This window comes from Oryza brachyantha, chromosome 9, assembly GCF_000231095.2.
Source record: "Oryza brachyantha chromosome 9, ObraRS2, whole genome shotgun sequence".
Taxonomy (NCBI): Eukaryota; Viridiplantae; Streptophyta; class Magnoliopsida; order Poales; family Poaceae; genus Oryza; species Oryza brachyantha.
In genome coordinates, this window is record NC_023171.2 from 14,655,144 (window position 1) to 14,672,135 (window position 16,992).

The following is a 16,992-nucleotide window of genomic DNA, read 5'->3' on the forward strand; positions in this document are numbered from 1 at the left end:
TAGTATCAAACCGGCCACGCAGCCCACGATTACTAAACCACAAGCTGAGAAACTTCCAGCATGCCATTTTACAACGTTTGGTCCTTCCATTTAAAAAACAAGAAAAGGGCAACATCTCTAGAAGGCTAGAAGAACACTTCAAGAAACCAAACATTTACAATTCCAGCGCCTAGAAAACATTCCAGTGTGGCAAGATGGCATGCAAGGCTCGAATGGAGACTTAACACTTGGAGAACAGTTGATGATCGATGTGGTTCTTGCGTTGATGTATGACTGTTGTATCCAGAAATTAATCTCATCATCTAGCATGATCAGTCACCAAACTTCTCAAGTTCACAGTTTCACACAGATAAGTGGTTATCAATATCAAAACTGCGAAGATCCGAAGCACCAGTTCCTAGCCTGATACAGAGTAGCACAGCTCGCATTTTAGGTTCAATCAAGACTCTTCAGTTGGAGATGATGCATTTTCTGCTAATTATCAACATCAACAACTACAATGATCTTATCATTCATAATATCATGGCTAGCTGGCTACAACAGAATTGCCACATGCATGGAAAGATGGCAAGTGAATCATGCATACTACAGAGTAAACTAAAACAAGACTGAACTTGCAACAGCCATTAGGTATGCCAAACATGTTAATGACTTAATGACAAGTGACAGTGGACATACCTTTTGTTTATAGTGCAATAGTGGAATTTGATATTTCCAGACTTGACATCTTCAAGATACTGTGACAATATATGCATCTCAGATTCAGAGGTGTGTCTAAAATAGAAAATGTTACAGCAAATATCAGAAAGACTTCAATATGGGAAGGTGGGATACCATTCTCAAGGTGACGATGATCGAAGAAAATGCTAGAGAATCAAATGGTATGTCATCCAATGCAAAAAGGGCACATTCTAGTGACTCAGGTCCAGGTGAGAAGCTGGGGGTCTTCAATCTTGCTCGGAAAATAATGTAACTCTACTGCATGCCATCATAATACACAAGAAGATCAACTTAGTAGTGTATGGAGCTGACCTGCCATGAATATTCCGACAATGCAACTTTCACTCACTTGGCCAATTAGTGGAATATCCAACTGAGCAAAAGGCGAGAGTATCTCTACATCTGCACATGCTTCCTCCAATGTTTCCCGGGAGGCTCCTTCTGCTGCAGACTCTCCGACCTCCAAATAGCCAGCAGGAAGAGTCCTGTTAATGCAACCTTGATCAGGCCTACGAAGACAACCAGCACCAAAATTTCTCTGTTCTAGAGGAAACAGGAAATTTTGGTAAAATATGTTTTGCAAATGACTAAAGAAGAGCAGGTCGGAAAACATGTCAAAACAGGATAAATGAGTATCGCACTAGAAATAAGAAGAAAAACGCCACAGCTTTTCATTATCAGTCACCAGTTGATGTTTGTTAAACATAAAAAGGAACTATCCATTAACTGGAGAATGGCAACAATAAAACAAGCAACAGCATTCTAGTGTAAAGAAATTCTACAGTTTCACGCTGAAAACCGTCCAGCACTTTCATATAATCATATTGTTGTACATACTACATACTTCCACATGCATGCACTAAATTGATTTTGATTATTACATTCGTATACAATAAAAACTATTAGCATTGAATTATATTGAAACCGTGCAGCACTCCAGTATGGTAGCCTAACAAAACCAACAAACCAGTTTACATAAAATACATGGAGTTGAGAAAAGCAGCTTACCAAAGTCCATAAGCTGGTTCAATCTTTCTTTTGCAAAGGAGGACTTTGTTATCATGCTCCACAAGGCAGCCAACAACCTACCAAGCTAACAAATATTAAATGACAAAGTGGAAGGTGAAGATCAATTCATATTGGACATATATCTGCCTTACTTCAACAAAGATGTAAGTGCCTTGTTAAAAAAAGAGCAGGTATGTACACCAGAACTGAGGAGATGAAAATCTATTTAAATCAAGTTAACAGTGGCTAAGTTTTAAAATCTAAACGCATATGCATATGTGACTAGAACTTTGCTCCTATGTTTCGTTGTATAATCCATACCATTTTGGGGTTTTCATAGTGAACTCTTCCACAAGAAGAGCAGATAGCCCTCATCTTTTCATCTCCATCTGGAATAGCCAATTTTGTCGGGCTTCCACAAGCTGGGCAAAAGCGGATCTTTGACTTGGGCACCTGTAGAACGGACAATTAGCTGAGATTTAAATGTGCATCTAACAAAATGATGCAAAAATTAATCAACACAACAGCAGGAAACTGATACAGAGTTATAGACATGATGCCACCTGGAATCTGCCTCAATGATCAAGCAAACAGCCAGCCTGAGCACACAAGGCAACTCCTATACTACACGCACAGTACTAACACGTTTCACCTTACACACAGCTAATTAGAGCTGATAGAGGAATAACTGCGGTGTGCAGGGCACCAGGTGCAGCACCCATACAGTGATACACGGTTTGCATGAATTGGTTGCCCAGTCGGCTAGCTGATTAATTGCTCTATTTGTTGCTACCCACCACTGTGTATCAGTAAAATGTTACTTTAAACGAAACAATCAGTCGCCCCACTCCTTGTACTTGACCTACTACCAGGTGTAGCTACTCCCTTCACGTCTAAGGTGTAGAAACACCTCTATATATATTTCTTCTCTCTTGCAACAGAAAGTACAAACTCTATACATACAGTTGTATCATTCACATGAGATTTAATAATGTCTATATTTTCTGTTGGGTGGAAGCAGAAATAATTATGAAAATGTTTTTCATCATGGACGTACAGGTGCAGGGAGTAGCTAGACCTGATAGTAGGATCTAATTTTCATATATATATATATATTGCACAGGGCAGATAATTCTACTAGAAAACACTGCATTTCTACAAGTTCTACGCAGAGGATGCAATTATGGTTGCATAAGAGCTCAGTAAGCACTCCTCGCTAGCCAATCGGTAAAGGTATTAGGTTCCTGGATTGGAGTCAACGCCCTAGATGGCCTCGCACCGCAGCCAATTTTAAGGTATGGCACTGCCCAAGCATCGCAATCCCACTCAGCTATGAGTACTACCTCAGCCCGCTGACTGCAGAACAGAGCAGATAGATAGGGGGAGATAGGGAGAGAGGGAGCGGACGCTCACCACGGGGGGAGACCGCGAGGGGGCGGGGGAGGAGGAGGCCGACGACATGCGGGGCGGGCGGAGGCTGACGGGCGCAGGCGGGCGCGGCGCTGCGCGGCGGCAGAGGAGGCGCGGGGAGAGGCGGGCGGCGTGGCGGAGGAGGAGGTGGTGGTGGTGGTGGGATCTGAGGAGGAGGAGCATGGTGGCGAGGGCGGGTGGGGGTGGGTCTCGATTTTAGTAGGGGGGCAGGGAGGGGAGGGGGGAGTTGGTGGTGGTGGCGCGGGGGGAGCGGCGCGGACGGAGAAGGAGACGACGGAGCAATTGGCCCGCGTCGCCGCCCGCCCGGGTCGACACGCTGGCCCGCGTCGCCGCCGACGCCTTCTGGTCGCAACGGAGAAAACTGTGGTCAGGTTGACGTGGCAGGTTTATCCACAGATTACGGCTGCCTTCTTTTTGTGTTTATGAAAAATATTCTAATTCTTAACAATAGTGTAATATTGACTTTTGTATCCGTTCGTTTTATTTAAAAATTTTATTTAAATATATAAACTTATAAGTTATAGTTAAAGTTTTTATAACAATGAATCAAATTATAATAAAATAATTAATAATTATATATATTTTTATATGACGAATGCTTAGACGTAAATATAAAAATTAATGATGTTGTATAAAAACATGGAGAAAGTAGGATAATAATGGAATCAATTATTATAAAGTTGATATTTCTTTTAATTATGTCATGCGAAACCGATTCAGTCTCCTACGTACAGATACGTGGTTTTTCAACTTTCAAAGAGAAACAGATTCTTGTAGTTTACACCGATTATCTATGTTTACTAGCGGATTAGCCGACATATCGATCGAACAAACAAATTACGTGGAAAATGCTTCACGTCGTAGCGCGCGCGCGGGGCCGCGGACTGAAGCAGCGCCGTGCGTGCTGGCCGCCCTTCGCTCGTAGACGGATGTACGACGCGCGTAGTCGTATAGCGTCGTCTTGTTGTTGAGTATATAGCTGAGGGCAGAGCAATCAAGGGTTAATCTTCGGCTCTTTGCTGCTTATGAACTCAATTGTGAGTGTTGTAGTTGGTCGTCATGGTACGAGAACACACATGTTTCGCCCGTCCCCATAAGCAAACAGCTTAGAAATCCTGTGCTCTCTTGTAAAACTTTCTAATTTTAACTAAATTTATAAAAATTATATAAATGGTAATGAATTTATGCCACATTCGCCCTGGGGTAAGTTAACTAAACTCCATTTTTTCTGCGCGCACGCTTCCCGAACTGCTAAATGGCGTATTTTTTTTAAAAAAATTCTATAGAAAAGTTGTTTAAAAAATCATATTAATCTATTTTTATATTTTTTAATAATTAATAATTAATTAATTATGTACTAATTTATTACTACATTTTTCGTGTCGGGTAAGTTAACTTATCACCCCTTACCGAATGCGGCCCTAGACATATATATAAATTAGATACATTCATCAATTAATAAATTTAAATTTAGTATCTACTTTGTGAATCCTAGACAAGGCTAAAAAGTCTTATAATATGTAATGGATGTAGTACCTACTTTATTTATTTATTTATTCTTCTTATCCAGTGTTAACAGAATAGCTAGGAAATGTTATACTTTTCTTTTTGACATCGTTAGCTTTTCGTCTGTGTTTAATCATTTGTTTTATTTAAAATATTTATATAATATCAATTATTTTGTTATGATTTGATTTATTGTTAGATAAACTTTAATAATAACTTAAAATCATACATATTTGCACCAAAAATTTAAATAATATGAATGATCAAAAGTGAACAATGCATATAACTTTTTAAAATACAACAAATGGTCAAACGTTAAATATAGATAATATTTAAATACAATAAAAATTATTAATTATAAAATATTTTTAGATGCAACAAATGGTCGACCGCTAAATATAAACAATAAAAAAATACTCCTTATGCCAAGAGCAAGTTTAATGGTATAGTCAACTACAAACTCTAATTCATAGTCAATCTAATAACTAATTCATATAATAGCTATCTACAAAACATAGTCCCACCTGTCATGCATCCGTACTACAGCTAGCTACAAATTAATAATTCATCTCTCATCTCTCTCCGTTTGTCTCTTTAAAATATACTTATAGCTTGCTTATAACCTGCTATTGTACCTGCTATAAGAAGACGTACATATCAGCCGCGTTACTCCTTCTATCAAAAACAAATCAACTTTTCAGTATACAATGTCTCACTCTTCGTCTTATTTTAAAATTTTTTATTATTAATAATTTAATTTTTATTAGATGATAAAATATAAATAGTGATTTACGTGTGACTAATTTTTTAAAAAAATTTTAATTTTTTTTAAATAAGACGGTGTTTAAATACTTAATAAAAAAACTAAAAAGTTAATTTTTGCTGGGACGGATGGAGGATGTTCTTTTCTTTCCCTGAAATGGTAAGCACCCTATTTTATCGCGCACACGAATTGCAGCTTCCTCTCCCCGCACCTCGCGCCGCCCGCTGGATGTTCTGACACCCACCCACCCAGCCGCCGGCCCGCTGCTATGCCCGCGATTCCCACCGCCTCGGCCGCCGCCGCTGCCAATCCCATCTTCGTGCTAGGCCACCGCCGCCAAGGCCTCCTCCCCTTCCCCTGCTACCCGTCCTCGTCGCCGCACTCTACCCGCCTCCCCGCCCGCCCCCGCGCCGCCGCCATGTCCGCGGAGGCGCGGCTGCCCGTGGCGCCGCCGGCTCACCCCACCTACGACCTCAGGGCGGTCATCGACCTCGCCCTCTCCGAGGACGCCGGCGACCGAGGTATTATAAGTGGATCATCATCATCACCCCTTGCTGGTGGTAGCACTCGGCTACCGTTCGTGAGCAAATTCCACCAGTGTATGCAACTGCCACCGCGAGCACGATTATACCTATGGTGTAGGCATAAATATGCTTTTTTTTTAATTCATGTGTCATCTATTTGTTTACGAGGTGGGTCGTTATCATCGTTAGGGAAAGTAAAACCTTATCATGCTCATCTTAGTTACAGGTGCTCACGTCTGTGTTGTTTTCAGTATAGCAGAGGCAGAGCAAGCAAAGATTATTCTTTGCTGATTAAGAACTCACTGTAAATGCTGTAATTGGTTGTCATTAAAATAATAATGCACTTGTTTCGCCCGTTCAGAGATACAAGGAGTGCAATAAAACAACATAGAAATATTCAGCCTAATTTATTTATTTCTCACAATTGAGATCAACAATTTTTTTATGTTTTAGGAGAGAAGACCATATGCCCAGATTTCTCACAATTGGATGCTGTTGAGACTAATGTTGTAATGTTATCTTCTGCCATAGTAAAAATGTCGATATAATGAAAAACTAGAAAGGATTGGATAAGATCATTTTGTCGAGTTTAAATATTCAACTGGGCTGCTTTAGTCCTTTGTGAACTGTTAAGAATAGTGAAAATCTAATATGGTAAGTTGGTACACGATCTGAAGTTCTTCTGTTTATTGTATTATTGCTGTGCTTTGAACTTATTTGCAGTTTTTCATCTTTCAGTGTGAGTTTGACCATCTATTAACACCTTCAGGGGATGTATCTTGCTTGGCAACCATACCTTCTGATGTGAAAGCTGAAGCTACCTTTATTGCAAAGGAGAATGGTGTCATTGCCGGAATAAGCCTAGCAGATATGATATTTAATCAAGTTGATCCGACGTTGAAAGTATATCCACTTCATAGTTTCCTTTTTCTGTTGGATTTTGCATACATCGTCAATGGTATTGATCATACCTCTTTTTTGGGGCCATTTTACAGGTTGAATGGTTAGAAAACGATGGAAATTATGTCCATAAGGGATTGCAATTTGGGAGAGTATATGGTATTATGCCACTCATTGTCTTTAGTTGTAGTTAAGTTCTTGAATTGTTTTAACTTGTAAGTCGTTTTTATTAAGGCTGTGCTCGCAACATCATTGTTGCTGAAAGAGTTGTACTCAATTTCATGCAAAGAATGAGCGGAATCGCTACAATGACAAAGGTGATTCCTAACCTTAGTGATAGCTAAAATGTTTCTCCTATGGACATGTTTAACTATTTGAGAAGGCACTCTAGGTGTTTTGTACATATTTTCCTGATAGGTACACATGTACCACTTTTCAGATCTGATGATAATCAGCAAAGGCTGATTCTCCTGGTCTGATTTTTCAGTAAACCCTTTTAGTTGCTATGAATCATGTCCTGGTCTGTTTTTTATGTGAGAATGTTTTTCATGTACCAAACTTCCGAACTCCATTCAGGCCATGGCTGACGCTGCTCATCCCGCATGCATATTGGAAACAAGGAAAACTGCTCCAGGTTTACGTCTCATTGACAAGTGGGCAGTAAGAATACTTGTTTTTTTTTTCTGTTTCTACTATAACACTTTTGACTTATTTTTCATTCCTTTTGTAAATTCTTCTCATGCTTGTACATGCATAGGTACTAATTGGTGGTGGAAAGAATCACAGGCTTGGCTTATTTGATATGGTTATGATAAAGGATAATCATATTTCTGTTGCTGGAGGCATAACAAATGCAATGAAATCTGTTGATCAGTTCTTGGCGAAGGAAAATCTTACACTTCCTGTTGAGGTATCATGTAGTGATTACAAATATCGCATCTAAAAGGCGTTCCTCTGTTTTTAATTATGTTTCAGCTTTACCTTTTTTTTTTTCCTTCAAGATCTTTAGTCAGTAATGTACTATGTTCTCTAAAAGAAAGGAAAATGGAAGAGTAATGAAAGTGCATATGTTGACACTGATTACATTTTATAAACCAGGTTGAGACAAGAACACTTCAGGAAGTAAAAGATTTATTGGAGTATGCTGCTGGGAACAAGACCTCTTTAACTCGTATAATGTTGGATAATATGGTTGTCCCTCTTGAAAATGGAGATGTAGATGTATCAATGCTCAAGGATGCTGTGCAGTTGATAAATGGTAGATTTGAGACTGAGGTAAGCAGGTTTAACTTTGAAAAACATAAATTTCCTGCGGTGTTATTTACGTAATGTGGGTGAGGTAGGGAACTGACATAATCCTTGTAATCCGATGTTGTCTTGAACTGTTATTGTTCTATGATGCATACTTATACTCATTATTAATTTGGGGGATTTATGGTAATATGATGTAAAACAATTTTTATTCCATAGTAAACTTTCTAGTTTGACTGATGACAATATAGTAGTAAACTTGCTATTTTGACTAATGAGTTACAGTGAAATGTGACTGTTTATACAGGCATCTGGAAATGTGACTATTGATACAGTGAAGAGAATTGGAGAAACAGGGGTTACCTATATTTCAAGGTATCAGCATCTTCTTTATATTAACTTCTACCAATCATTTCCATTTGTCAACTCATATGCACTGCCTTCTGTTTGAGCCGAACAATTTTTCGGTATGCCTTTAATTGTCAGGTCTCGTTTTTGTTTGCTGTTTTATTGTAGATGGGCATTCTAGTGCTTGCTTCGTCAGATATTTTGATTTTGAAATCATCTATTTCAACAATTTCTTGATTATTTTCAGTGGAGCATTAACACATTCTGTGAAGGCACTTGATATATCTCTCAAGATAGACACTGAACTCGCTCTCCAAGTTGGAAGGCGCACAAATCGTGCCTGACTCTACAGAACTAATGCGGGCATTGCAAGATCTGCTGGTGCGTTTAGTTCCTCATGTACAACTTGACCTTTATTTTCCTGCTTCTTTAAGCTAAATCTTTGGAATCACCAGGTTATTTCTGTGGCGTGGCTTGCCAGGCTATCAATCCATGCCATTCTCGTCAACTTGTAAGCGTTGAGTACTACAAGAAATATAAACCAACACCACATTATACAGCCAAATAACAGTCTGAAATCTGCATACCGTCTTAGCATATGTACTTTGAAGGCGAATAATCTACAGGTAGAAAAAGATGCAACTAGCGGCAAGTTATCGAATTTTATCAGGCCACTTAGCTCTCAGCTATTTCTAGTACATTTTGCACCATGAAAATCGGCAAGGTGGAAACTTTAAATGGGAGCGGAATTGAACATGTTGTGCACTTGTGTTTGACAAAATAAACACTATAAAATGATGATGTTACAAACTTGACCTTTGTGATCTAGAAAAGGAAGTCTAACACAATAGTGTTTTCCGGCCTTGGCCTGTGGACGCGCTCCCTGAAAGAACATCAGGTCAAAAATTCCCATTAACAACAGTATCATCTGTCCCTTATGGATACTACTGCCTTTATCTTAAAAATAATCTTAAAATACAATTATTTTAAAGTTATCTAGCAAAGATTAAAGTTAAGAAAAAAAAGATTATAGTGCTCTTTAATAAATAAAGAAGGTTAAAGAAGGATAGATGTGACATGATAGGTGTACATAAAATAGAAAAAAAATAAATGATTGATTCGATAAGCAGTAAGGGCTAGAAATATTTATATTTTATTATAAGATTTAAATTATAAAAATATTTGTATTTACCATCAATCTATTATGGGGGCTTCAACCACTTATACGATGGATTCTCATGAAAAATATGGGAGAGGGAGAGTAAGAAGAAGAGGGGCCGGGGAAAGATGAAGTTATGCAGCCCTCGGCCTTCGGATCATGCATTCGTCACTGGACCTATCGTTAACCCTTCTGAAGATCAAATTGCAACCACGAACAGGAAGCGAAGACATTCAAACTGTTGTCACAAAGTTATTACAGCCATCATTGCACGCTATATTTAGCTAGATTAGAGAGAGAGAGAGACACCCTTTTTTATCCGAAAGGGCAACCAGGGTGGTGCAGTGCTGTGTAGCCCACTGGTTTTGCCAATCTGCTACGTCACGCTCCTCCCGAAATCGACAAGTGAATGGATTTAATCAAATCAAAATCAACTCATACTGGAGAAGGTGGCTTCCTTCCTGTACGCCTGTAAGTGGGCCCCTTCTAGACCGCACGCTAGTTATCTTATCTTTCTCTTTAGGTAGAAAAATTGTTTTTAAATATATTAATTTATTTTATATTTTTTAATAATTAATTAATTTTATACTACGGTTTTGACGCCGGACAAGTAACTCACTTCTCACACCTAGCGAACGGGCCCTAGTATAGTCCGGTCCGGTGCGGTCCGTTTGGTTCAACCGGCGCGATGACGCGAGCGTGAAAGCTGATGAATGAGGCTGCCATCCAGTGCGGTCGCACTCATGCGCTCAGCGCCTCGCGTCCCATCAACGGCCGCGCGCGCGCGCACGGACTCGCGTACATGGTGCGGAGTAGGCATTGGGACGTAGCTGTGTTTTGCTGTTCCTTCTCCTTAAAAAAAACTTTATTTTCAAACGTATCTTACGTACAAATCAGTATGAAGTCATAGAAACTAAAATGTATTTTATCTTTTTAAATCAATTTTGCCGGGTCAAATCTTTTTAAATCATAGTGTATCAGTCTTCTACTTTTTAAATTCCAACAGACTTGTTGTAGACTTTATCAAACTCTAATATCGCTTAAGGGTTTAAGTTTTGTTTGGACATAAGAAGAAAGCTAAAGTGAATTCTTTCTTAGTAAGAAGGTACTGTCTCCGTTTCATATCATAACACTTTCTAGTCTTATCTAGTTTTATATAGATGCTAATGATTCTAAACATATATACAAATTATATATATTCATTGATGGATAAATCTAGACAAGGCTAAAAAATTTTACATTATGAAATAGAGAGAGTAGTACATGGTATCATGTATGTATTTTTTAAGCGTTCTAACCGTTACATTTTATATAAAAATACTATATAAAAAAGTTACTCGTCTAACCTCTATAAAGTAGTAAAAGTTAAACTTTATAGCAATGAATTTAGTTATTCACATCCTTAAACAACTATGACAAAATCATAATTGAATGAAAATGTCATCCATAAAGAACTAGGCCTTTCTGGATTTTGCTCCAAATCTACTTTATCTGGTCACACTTTATAACTACCACTCTTAACGTTGTCCTGGGCGGTTAGGCGACTTGGGTCAAAACATTCCGAGCCAAAATGTACGGCATCACCGAATGCGTTTTGCTGCCTTGCATGGTTATTCCATCGGGTCGGTCTCGATCTTTAGCTTTCAACTAAACTTTGCTCATTAAAAACTCGTGATCGATCGGTCTTACGAAAAAAAATAAGGGTCAAACAATACGATCTCAGTATTTATTTTCAACACAAGCCACAAAAATCACGAGCATGTTTGAGTAAATACTATTTTGTGTTGCAAACCTAGGAGGAAGAATGCGGAAATTAGAGTTTATATTCTATTGACAGAGTGGTTTGGAGATTACGTTTGGACTTCTTCTTTTTTTTTTGTTATTTTAGTCTTTTCGGATAGCCGAGTAGACTAAGGCCGCGTTCAGGGTGATAGTTCTCCAGCACGGAAAAAACATACATGACTAATTGATTATTAATTATAAAAAGTTATAAAATACATTAATGTGATTTTTTAAAACAACTTTACTATAAATTTTTTTTATAAAAATTACACCGTTTAACAGTTTGAGAATTGTGCAAGTGAAAAAACAAGAAAATTTTGGGATTGGTAAGGGGGAGCCGAACTTGTGAAAGTCATAGTTTATATTCTGCATTTTGACATTTTTTTTTGTTATTTTAGTCTTTTTGGGTAGCCGAGAGACTAACTGAATTAACGAAACAAAATTGAGTTTTTCATTACAGAGGATTCTATTGATGCCTAAAATTTTCGCTCACATCTAGCCATGGCCACGGGACGTGTCACGAAGCCGGGTGTGTTCTTGTTCTTGCAGGGTCTCTCGATATGTGAGAATCCTCCAAGTTTAAAGGTACTGGCTTAGCTGCCGAGCTGCTTGAAAAAAGATAGGTGGAGAATATTCAAAGGTTTTTCCTTTAAACGAAAAAAAAATTCCGATAGCACATAAAAAGAGAGCACAGCAAGGAAGGGTCCTGGATCGGTCAGAGCTTTCAGCATCTCCCTCGCAACAACGCTTTTCCAGATGCTATATTCTCCCCTCTTCACCACAGCGAGCACTGCACAGCAAGGGAAGGCCTACTGCTGCTGCTACGGTGCTCATCTTCTCAAATCTCAATGGTCATGGAGTCTCTTCTCCTCGGAGTCACCCCCAACCCAAACACAGCAATGCCAAACGCCCCCCAGCTCGCAAGCTGCCAACCCAGTGCACAATTCGGCACAGAAATGGAGCTATCCGAGACAGGACCTGACTGACCAACCAAAACCGAACGGGCATTGAAGTCCATCACTCTACAGGAGTCGCTCTGCCTTTCACGCAGCAAGCAAATGACGCCCAAGAGATCTTCCAATTCTACGAGCACCATACCAAAACCAAACACACCAAAAGGGAGGAGGATTCTTTGGTTGGCTTCACCGGTTTTGCTCATCTCCCTACCTCGCACCAAACCTTTTCATGGCACGCACTTCACTGCAATAATGGAAGAAAGAAAAGAACACTATTGAGATTGGAATTGGAAATTCATAAACACACACCGAGCAGGTTACTACTTTCTTTTTTGTTCTAACATGATAACATCTGAGCCTACTACTAACATCTATCTAGGAGACTAGTTGTTGATGAGGATATACAGGAGCAGAAGAACACTCACATCTTGTGTTCTTGCTTGCCCATTTCATCTTCATCCATTGCCTGATTTGATTTGATTGATTCTACAAGAAGAAATGGAACTGGACTAGTTACTGCAAGAGGCTACTAACAAATCAAGATTAAACCACAAGAGGATGCAACGAAGAAGAGTAATTTCTAAGCTAAGCTGCTTCTGTTCTGCCTACTCTTCACATCAACATCTGCACAGGGGAAACCAGGGAACCTATGTACAGTTGAGAACAGCGCCTTCGTCTGCTTCACGCTTTCATGGCGTCCGCCGCCGTGTCAGCGTCGTCTCCGAAGCCGGCGAGGTCCACCCCGGCCACACTCTCCGAGAGCACCGTCTCCTCGGCGCCGGTGGCCGCCGCGTCCACCACGCAGCCGTCGCGGTGGCGGTCACGGCAGAGGGATTCCACGGCGAGGAGGCGGCGGCGGAGGTCGTCCATGTCGCGCTCCATCAGGAAGAGGCGCTCGCGCAGTGTCAGGTTCTCCTCCTCCAGCCGCGCGGCGCGGGCCTCCTCGGCCTCCTCCTCGTCGTCGTCTTCGTCCTCTCCGTCGCCGGCCGCGGCAGGGAGCTGCACCATCTCGAAGCGGCTGAGGTCGTGGTCGAGGCGGCGCTCAACCTCGATGTGCTCCTCCACGTCGCTCTCGCCGGATCCGGACTCCTCGCCCTCGCCGGGGAGGACCCCGGCGTCGGTGGCCTGGGAGCGGAGGCGGATGAGGCCCTTCATGGAGCCGTACCCGTCGACGCCCCACTTCTCCTTGGCCATCTCCACCAGCACCTCGCGCGCCGGCGACAGCTGCGGCGTCGGCAGCACGGCCGGCGTGACGGGGCACGGCGACACCAGCGACGCGACGCCCCCGGCCCGCTTGGCCCGGATCAGGTACGACGTCGTGTTGCGTGGCGCCGCCGCTCCGCCCCACCTCGCCCCGGCCCCCGCCGCCGGCGCCTTCCGCTTCCACCCCTGCTGCCTCGCCACCCGCTTCCACGCCGGCCTCGCCGGCTTCCCCCCGACGAACACCACCGGCAACACCTCCATCATCGCCGCCGGCAGCGGCGGCGGCGGCGGGGCCGGCGCCGCCCACATCTGGTACTGCTGCGCCGGCGGCCGCATCATCGGGTCATTCATGGACGGATTTGGGGCCGGGACTACTCGTCCAGATCCGAAACCCTAACCCTAGATTAACACCCCAACAAAAAATCGACAAAAAACCACACGATTAGCTCCCAAAAAGGGACCGAAACGTCTCGTGCTAATCTCTCCTCGATTCAATTCGCGTGTTTTTAAGAGATTAATTTACGAATTTGTTCGATCTAATTTGGGGAAAAAAAGAGAGGAGATTTGGATGGAGAGAGGGAGAGAGAGAGAGAGAAGAGACGGCGTGGTCTGGAAGATGTAGGAGAGGAGGGCGTACGAGGGTATTTATTTGGGAGGCGGGTAAGGGATGGACGGCTGGATCCGTCGCGTCGGGTACGGACGGTCGAGATCGCGCGCGGTGGTGCGCTTTGCGGTTGCGTGTCTCGGGTGGACGCCTCTGGTTGATCTGGATGCAAACTGGCGGTTTCTATTTTTTTTCTTGCATTTTTTTGGAAAGGAATGTTGAATTTCTTTTTCTCGTCCATAAATAAAATGTCTATATGAGACTTGAATTTGGTGATGTGGTGTAGCTGCACACTTTTTTGTTTTTGTAAATATGAATTGATATGTGTGGATTTATCGTGTTCGCAAAGTCATCAAATTTATTAGGAATTTTTGTATACCATGATTATTTTCTCGTATATTAGTGCCTCTATATTGATTTTAAAAAATTACACGCGATGATAAAAATATTGTACAGTAGGGTGGTTTAACTAGCGTGAATTCTACTAGAAATCAATGCGTAGTTATGATGGTTAGGAATTATTAATATTTTATCCAAAAGATTCACGATAGTTTACAGGCGTATAATTTATTTAGAAATATCAATTATAGCCGTTCATTTACAATAGTTTACTATGTGGTATTTGGAAGTCTGAATAAATGACAATCATTTTCATGCCAAGCTAGTGCGTAATAAATAATGAATAATGATACCAATAAATCCTCTCACCCTAATCTTTTCGTTTATGTTTAAGCTCGTAAGTGAAAAAATGAATTTTCAACTTATTGTAAGTTGATTTTTGGTTTTTTCATCGTAGTTTATTTATCAGTATTTGCCTTTAGATAGATAAGAATGTATATAATTTTTATTCATAAATTATTTTATTTATTTATAAATATGTTATTTGGTTTGAGTAATAATTCACAAACCGTGCATTAAAAGAGACGCATCCGTAAACGTGCATGTGCGATTTTCATGCATTCTTTGCTCGTGCTATTTTTTTTGGGTAACCGAAAATATCGTATGCATGCGTACAAACACCACGGCATAACTTAAGTTAGTAAAAGAAAAGTTTTTTTTTTCTTTTTGGGAATCAGATCTTCTGCGCAAAGCTACGTCAATAGCACTTTTAAAAAAAAAAAAACCTTTGATGAGCTTCACGGGCTACTCTCCACTTATTTCTCTTCTTCGTCCATGCCGTGAGGTTGAAATTTCCTAGTCCGTCACATGTTAATGATACGTAGCACGAGTACAACACAACGAGGGAAAAAAACATCTACAGTATAACTAATACTCCTATATAGGCTACAATTAACATCTAAATTTAATCACACCGAAATATGCCCTTTTTTTTTCGAAGAAGAAAACACGTACTCCGTAGCTAGGTGCAAGCGCATGAGTTGGCTATCTTTTTTTGACTCACAATCAACAAAGACCGAAAGAAAAGCACGTAAACATGCACGCACACGTTTGTCACCGGCGAGTCAAAGCAACGAATCCTTGGACGCCCGTCACACCCCTTCCATCCATCACCCACGCAACGCGATGGCACGCAGCTTCCCCTTGTGCTCTCGTCTCATTCGCTACAATATAATAGACAAAACAGTTTATGAATGATTAAAGAATTACTCTGTCCTCCCTCCGTTTCGTGATGTAGGTTTTTATAGCATTGGTTAAATTTATATAGATGCTAATGAATCTAGACACATATATAAATATATACATTCATCAATGGATAAATTTAGACAAAGTTAGAATAACTTACAATATGAAACGGTGGTAGTAGTTAAGATTTTATATTCATGTTACTATCAATACAAAATAAATTATGATAATAAACTACAATAAAAATATTTAAATACCTTAATTTCAAATTTTAAATTTTTAAACATAAATATCTATACGCCTATAAAGATGAGCAGTCAATTGCCCCATCCCAATTCTCTCCTATTTTATAAAAGAAAAAATAACTACGACTTATATCAAACCAATTCTAAACTCTATTTTAATAATATACTAATGATATTTTTTGATAAAATTTCGTTGCAACGGGCCATGGGCTAATATAGCGGCCTTGGGGCACTGTACCGTACCACCGGCAGGAGGAAAAAGTCTATCAAAGTTCCCTAAACTTAAACGCGAGTCTATTTTTCGTTCCTTAATTAGAATACCAGAAATGTGTACCCCTAAACTTATTTACTCCATTTAAAAAAGGCCTCTTGGCAGTATCAACTAACTTTTTTGACTGGTTTTACACATGTAGCGTATAGTGGGTCCCACATGTCGGGTTTTTATTTTTTCCTCTTTTCTTCTTTTATCTCTCTTCCTCTCTATCTCTCTTCTTCCTCACGACACGGCGGCTCACCACACCACACACCACCACCGCGCCCGGGCACGAGCCCACTTGCGCGCAGACGCACCGAAGCTTCTTCGTCTCCATTGCGCGCGTTTATAGCTAGCTACCTAGCTCGCTCTCTACTAGTCTGCATGGTTGCATGTGCTGATGTGCATATAGCTAGCTGGCTCGCTCTGATCTACTGGCTGCGGAAGGAAGCAATGGCCGCAAAGGAGGGGGCCGTGGGGACGAACCAGGTGATGCGGTCGCGGTGCAGGGCCGTCGTGGTGTTTGTTGCCCTCTGCGGCTCTGCCTCTACCTCAGTTGGGCGTACCACTGCCACTGGTACACACCGGATCTAGAGGCCGCCTCAACTTGGGGGACGTGAAACCCGTCAACGTTGCAGTCGGCGCTCGACTCGTGCACGAGGAGAGGCTGCCCACGCACGACACGCGTCGATCTCGTCGCGAGCTCTCGTCATCGCGCTCGGGTTGTTCAGCAGCAGGGACAACGCCCATTCCAC

The 16,992-nt window shown here is 41.1% G+C and overlaps 3 protein-coding genes across 3 annotated transcripts; 1 reads left to right on the forward strand and 2 right to left on the reverse strand.

Moving 5' to 3' along the window:
* On the reverse strand, positions 1 to 3,214 carry LOC102702690 (nudix hydrolase 23, chloroplastic). The gene is made up of 7 exons (XM_006661455.2): positions 3,142 to 3,214; positions 2,050 to 2,181; positions 1,729 to 1,805; positions 1,070 to 1,205; positions 835 to 975; positions 679 to 737; positions 1 to 402 (listed from the first exon to the last, which is right to left on the reverse strand). Exons 1-7 carry the CDS (start codon positions 3,187 to 3,189, stop codon positions 342 to 344), a joined length of 654 nt encoding a protein of 217 aa, XP_006661518.2. The 5' UTR covers positions 3,190 to 3,214; the 3' UTR covers positions 1 to 341.
* A 2,403-nt stretch (positions 3,215 to 5,617) lies between these two features.
* LOC102718485 (nicotinate-nucleotide pyrophosphorylase [carboxylating], chloroplastic) lies at positions 5,618 to 9,339 on the forward strand. The gene is made up of 10 exons (XM_006660889.3): positions 5,618 to 5,949; positions 6,722 to 6,855; positions 6,948 to 7,011; positions 7,087 to 7,169; positions 7,429 to 7,512; positions 7,610 to 7,762; positions 7,951 to 8,127; positions 8,411 to 8,478; positions 8,699 to 8,832; positions 8,907 to 9,339. Exons 1-9 carry the CDS (start codon positions 5,697 to 5,699, stop codon positions 8,793 to 8,795), a joined length of 1,113 nt encoding a protein of 370 aa, XP_006660952.2. The 5' UTR covers positions 5,618 to 5,696; the 3' UTR covers positions 8,796 to 8,832; positions 8,907 to 9,339.
* Positions 9,340 to 12,465: 3,126 nt separating this feature from the next.
* On the reverse strand, positions 12,466 to 14,153 carry LOC102702972. Its single transcript, XM_040527456.1, has 2 exons — positions 12,774 to 14,153; positions 12,466 to 12,592 (listed from the first exon to the last, which is right to left on the reverse strand). Exon 1 carries the CDS (start codon positions 13,900 to 13,902, stop codon positions 13,030 to 13,032), a length of 873 nt encoding a protein of 290 aa, XP_040383390.1. The 5' UTR covers positions 13,903 to 14,153; the 3' UTR covers positions 12,466 to 12,592; positions 12,774 to 13,029.
* Positions 14,154 to 16,992: the final 2,839 nt, after the last annotated feature.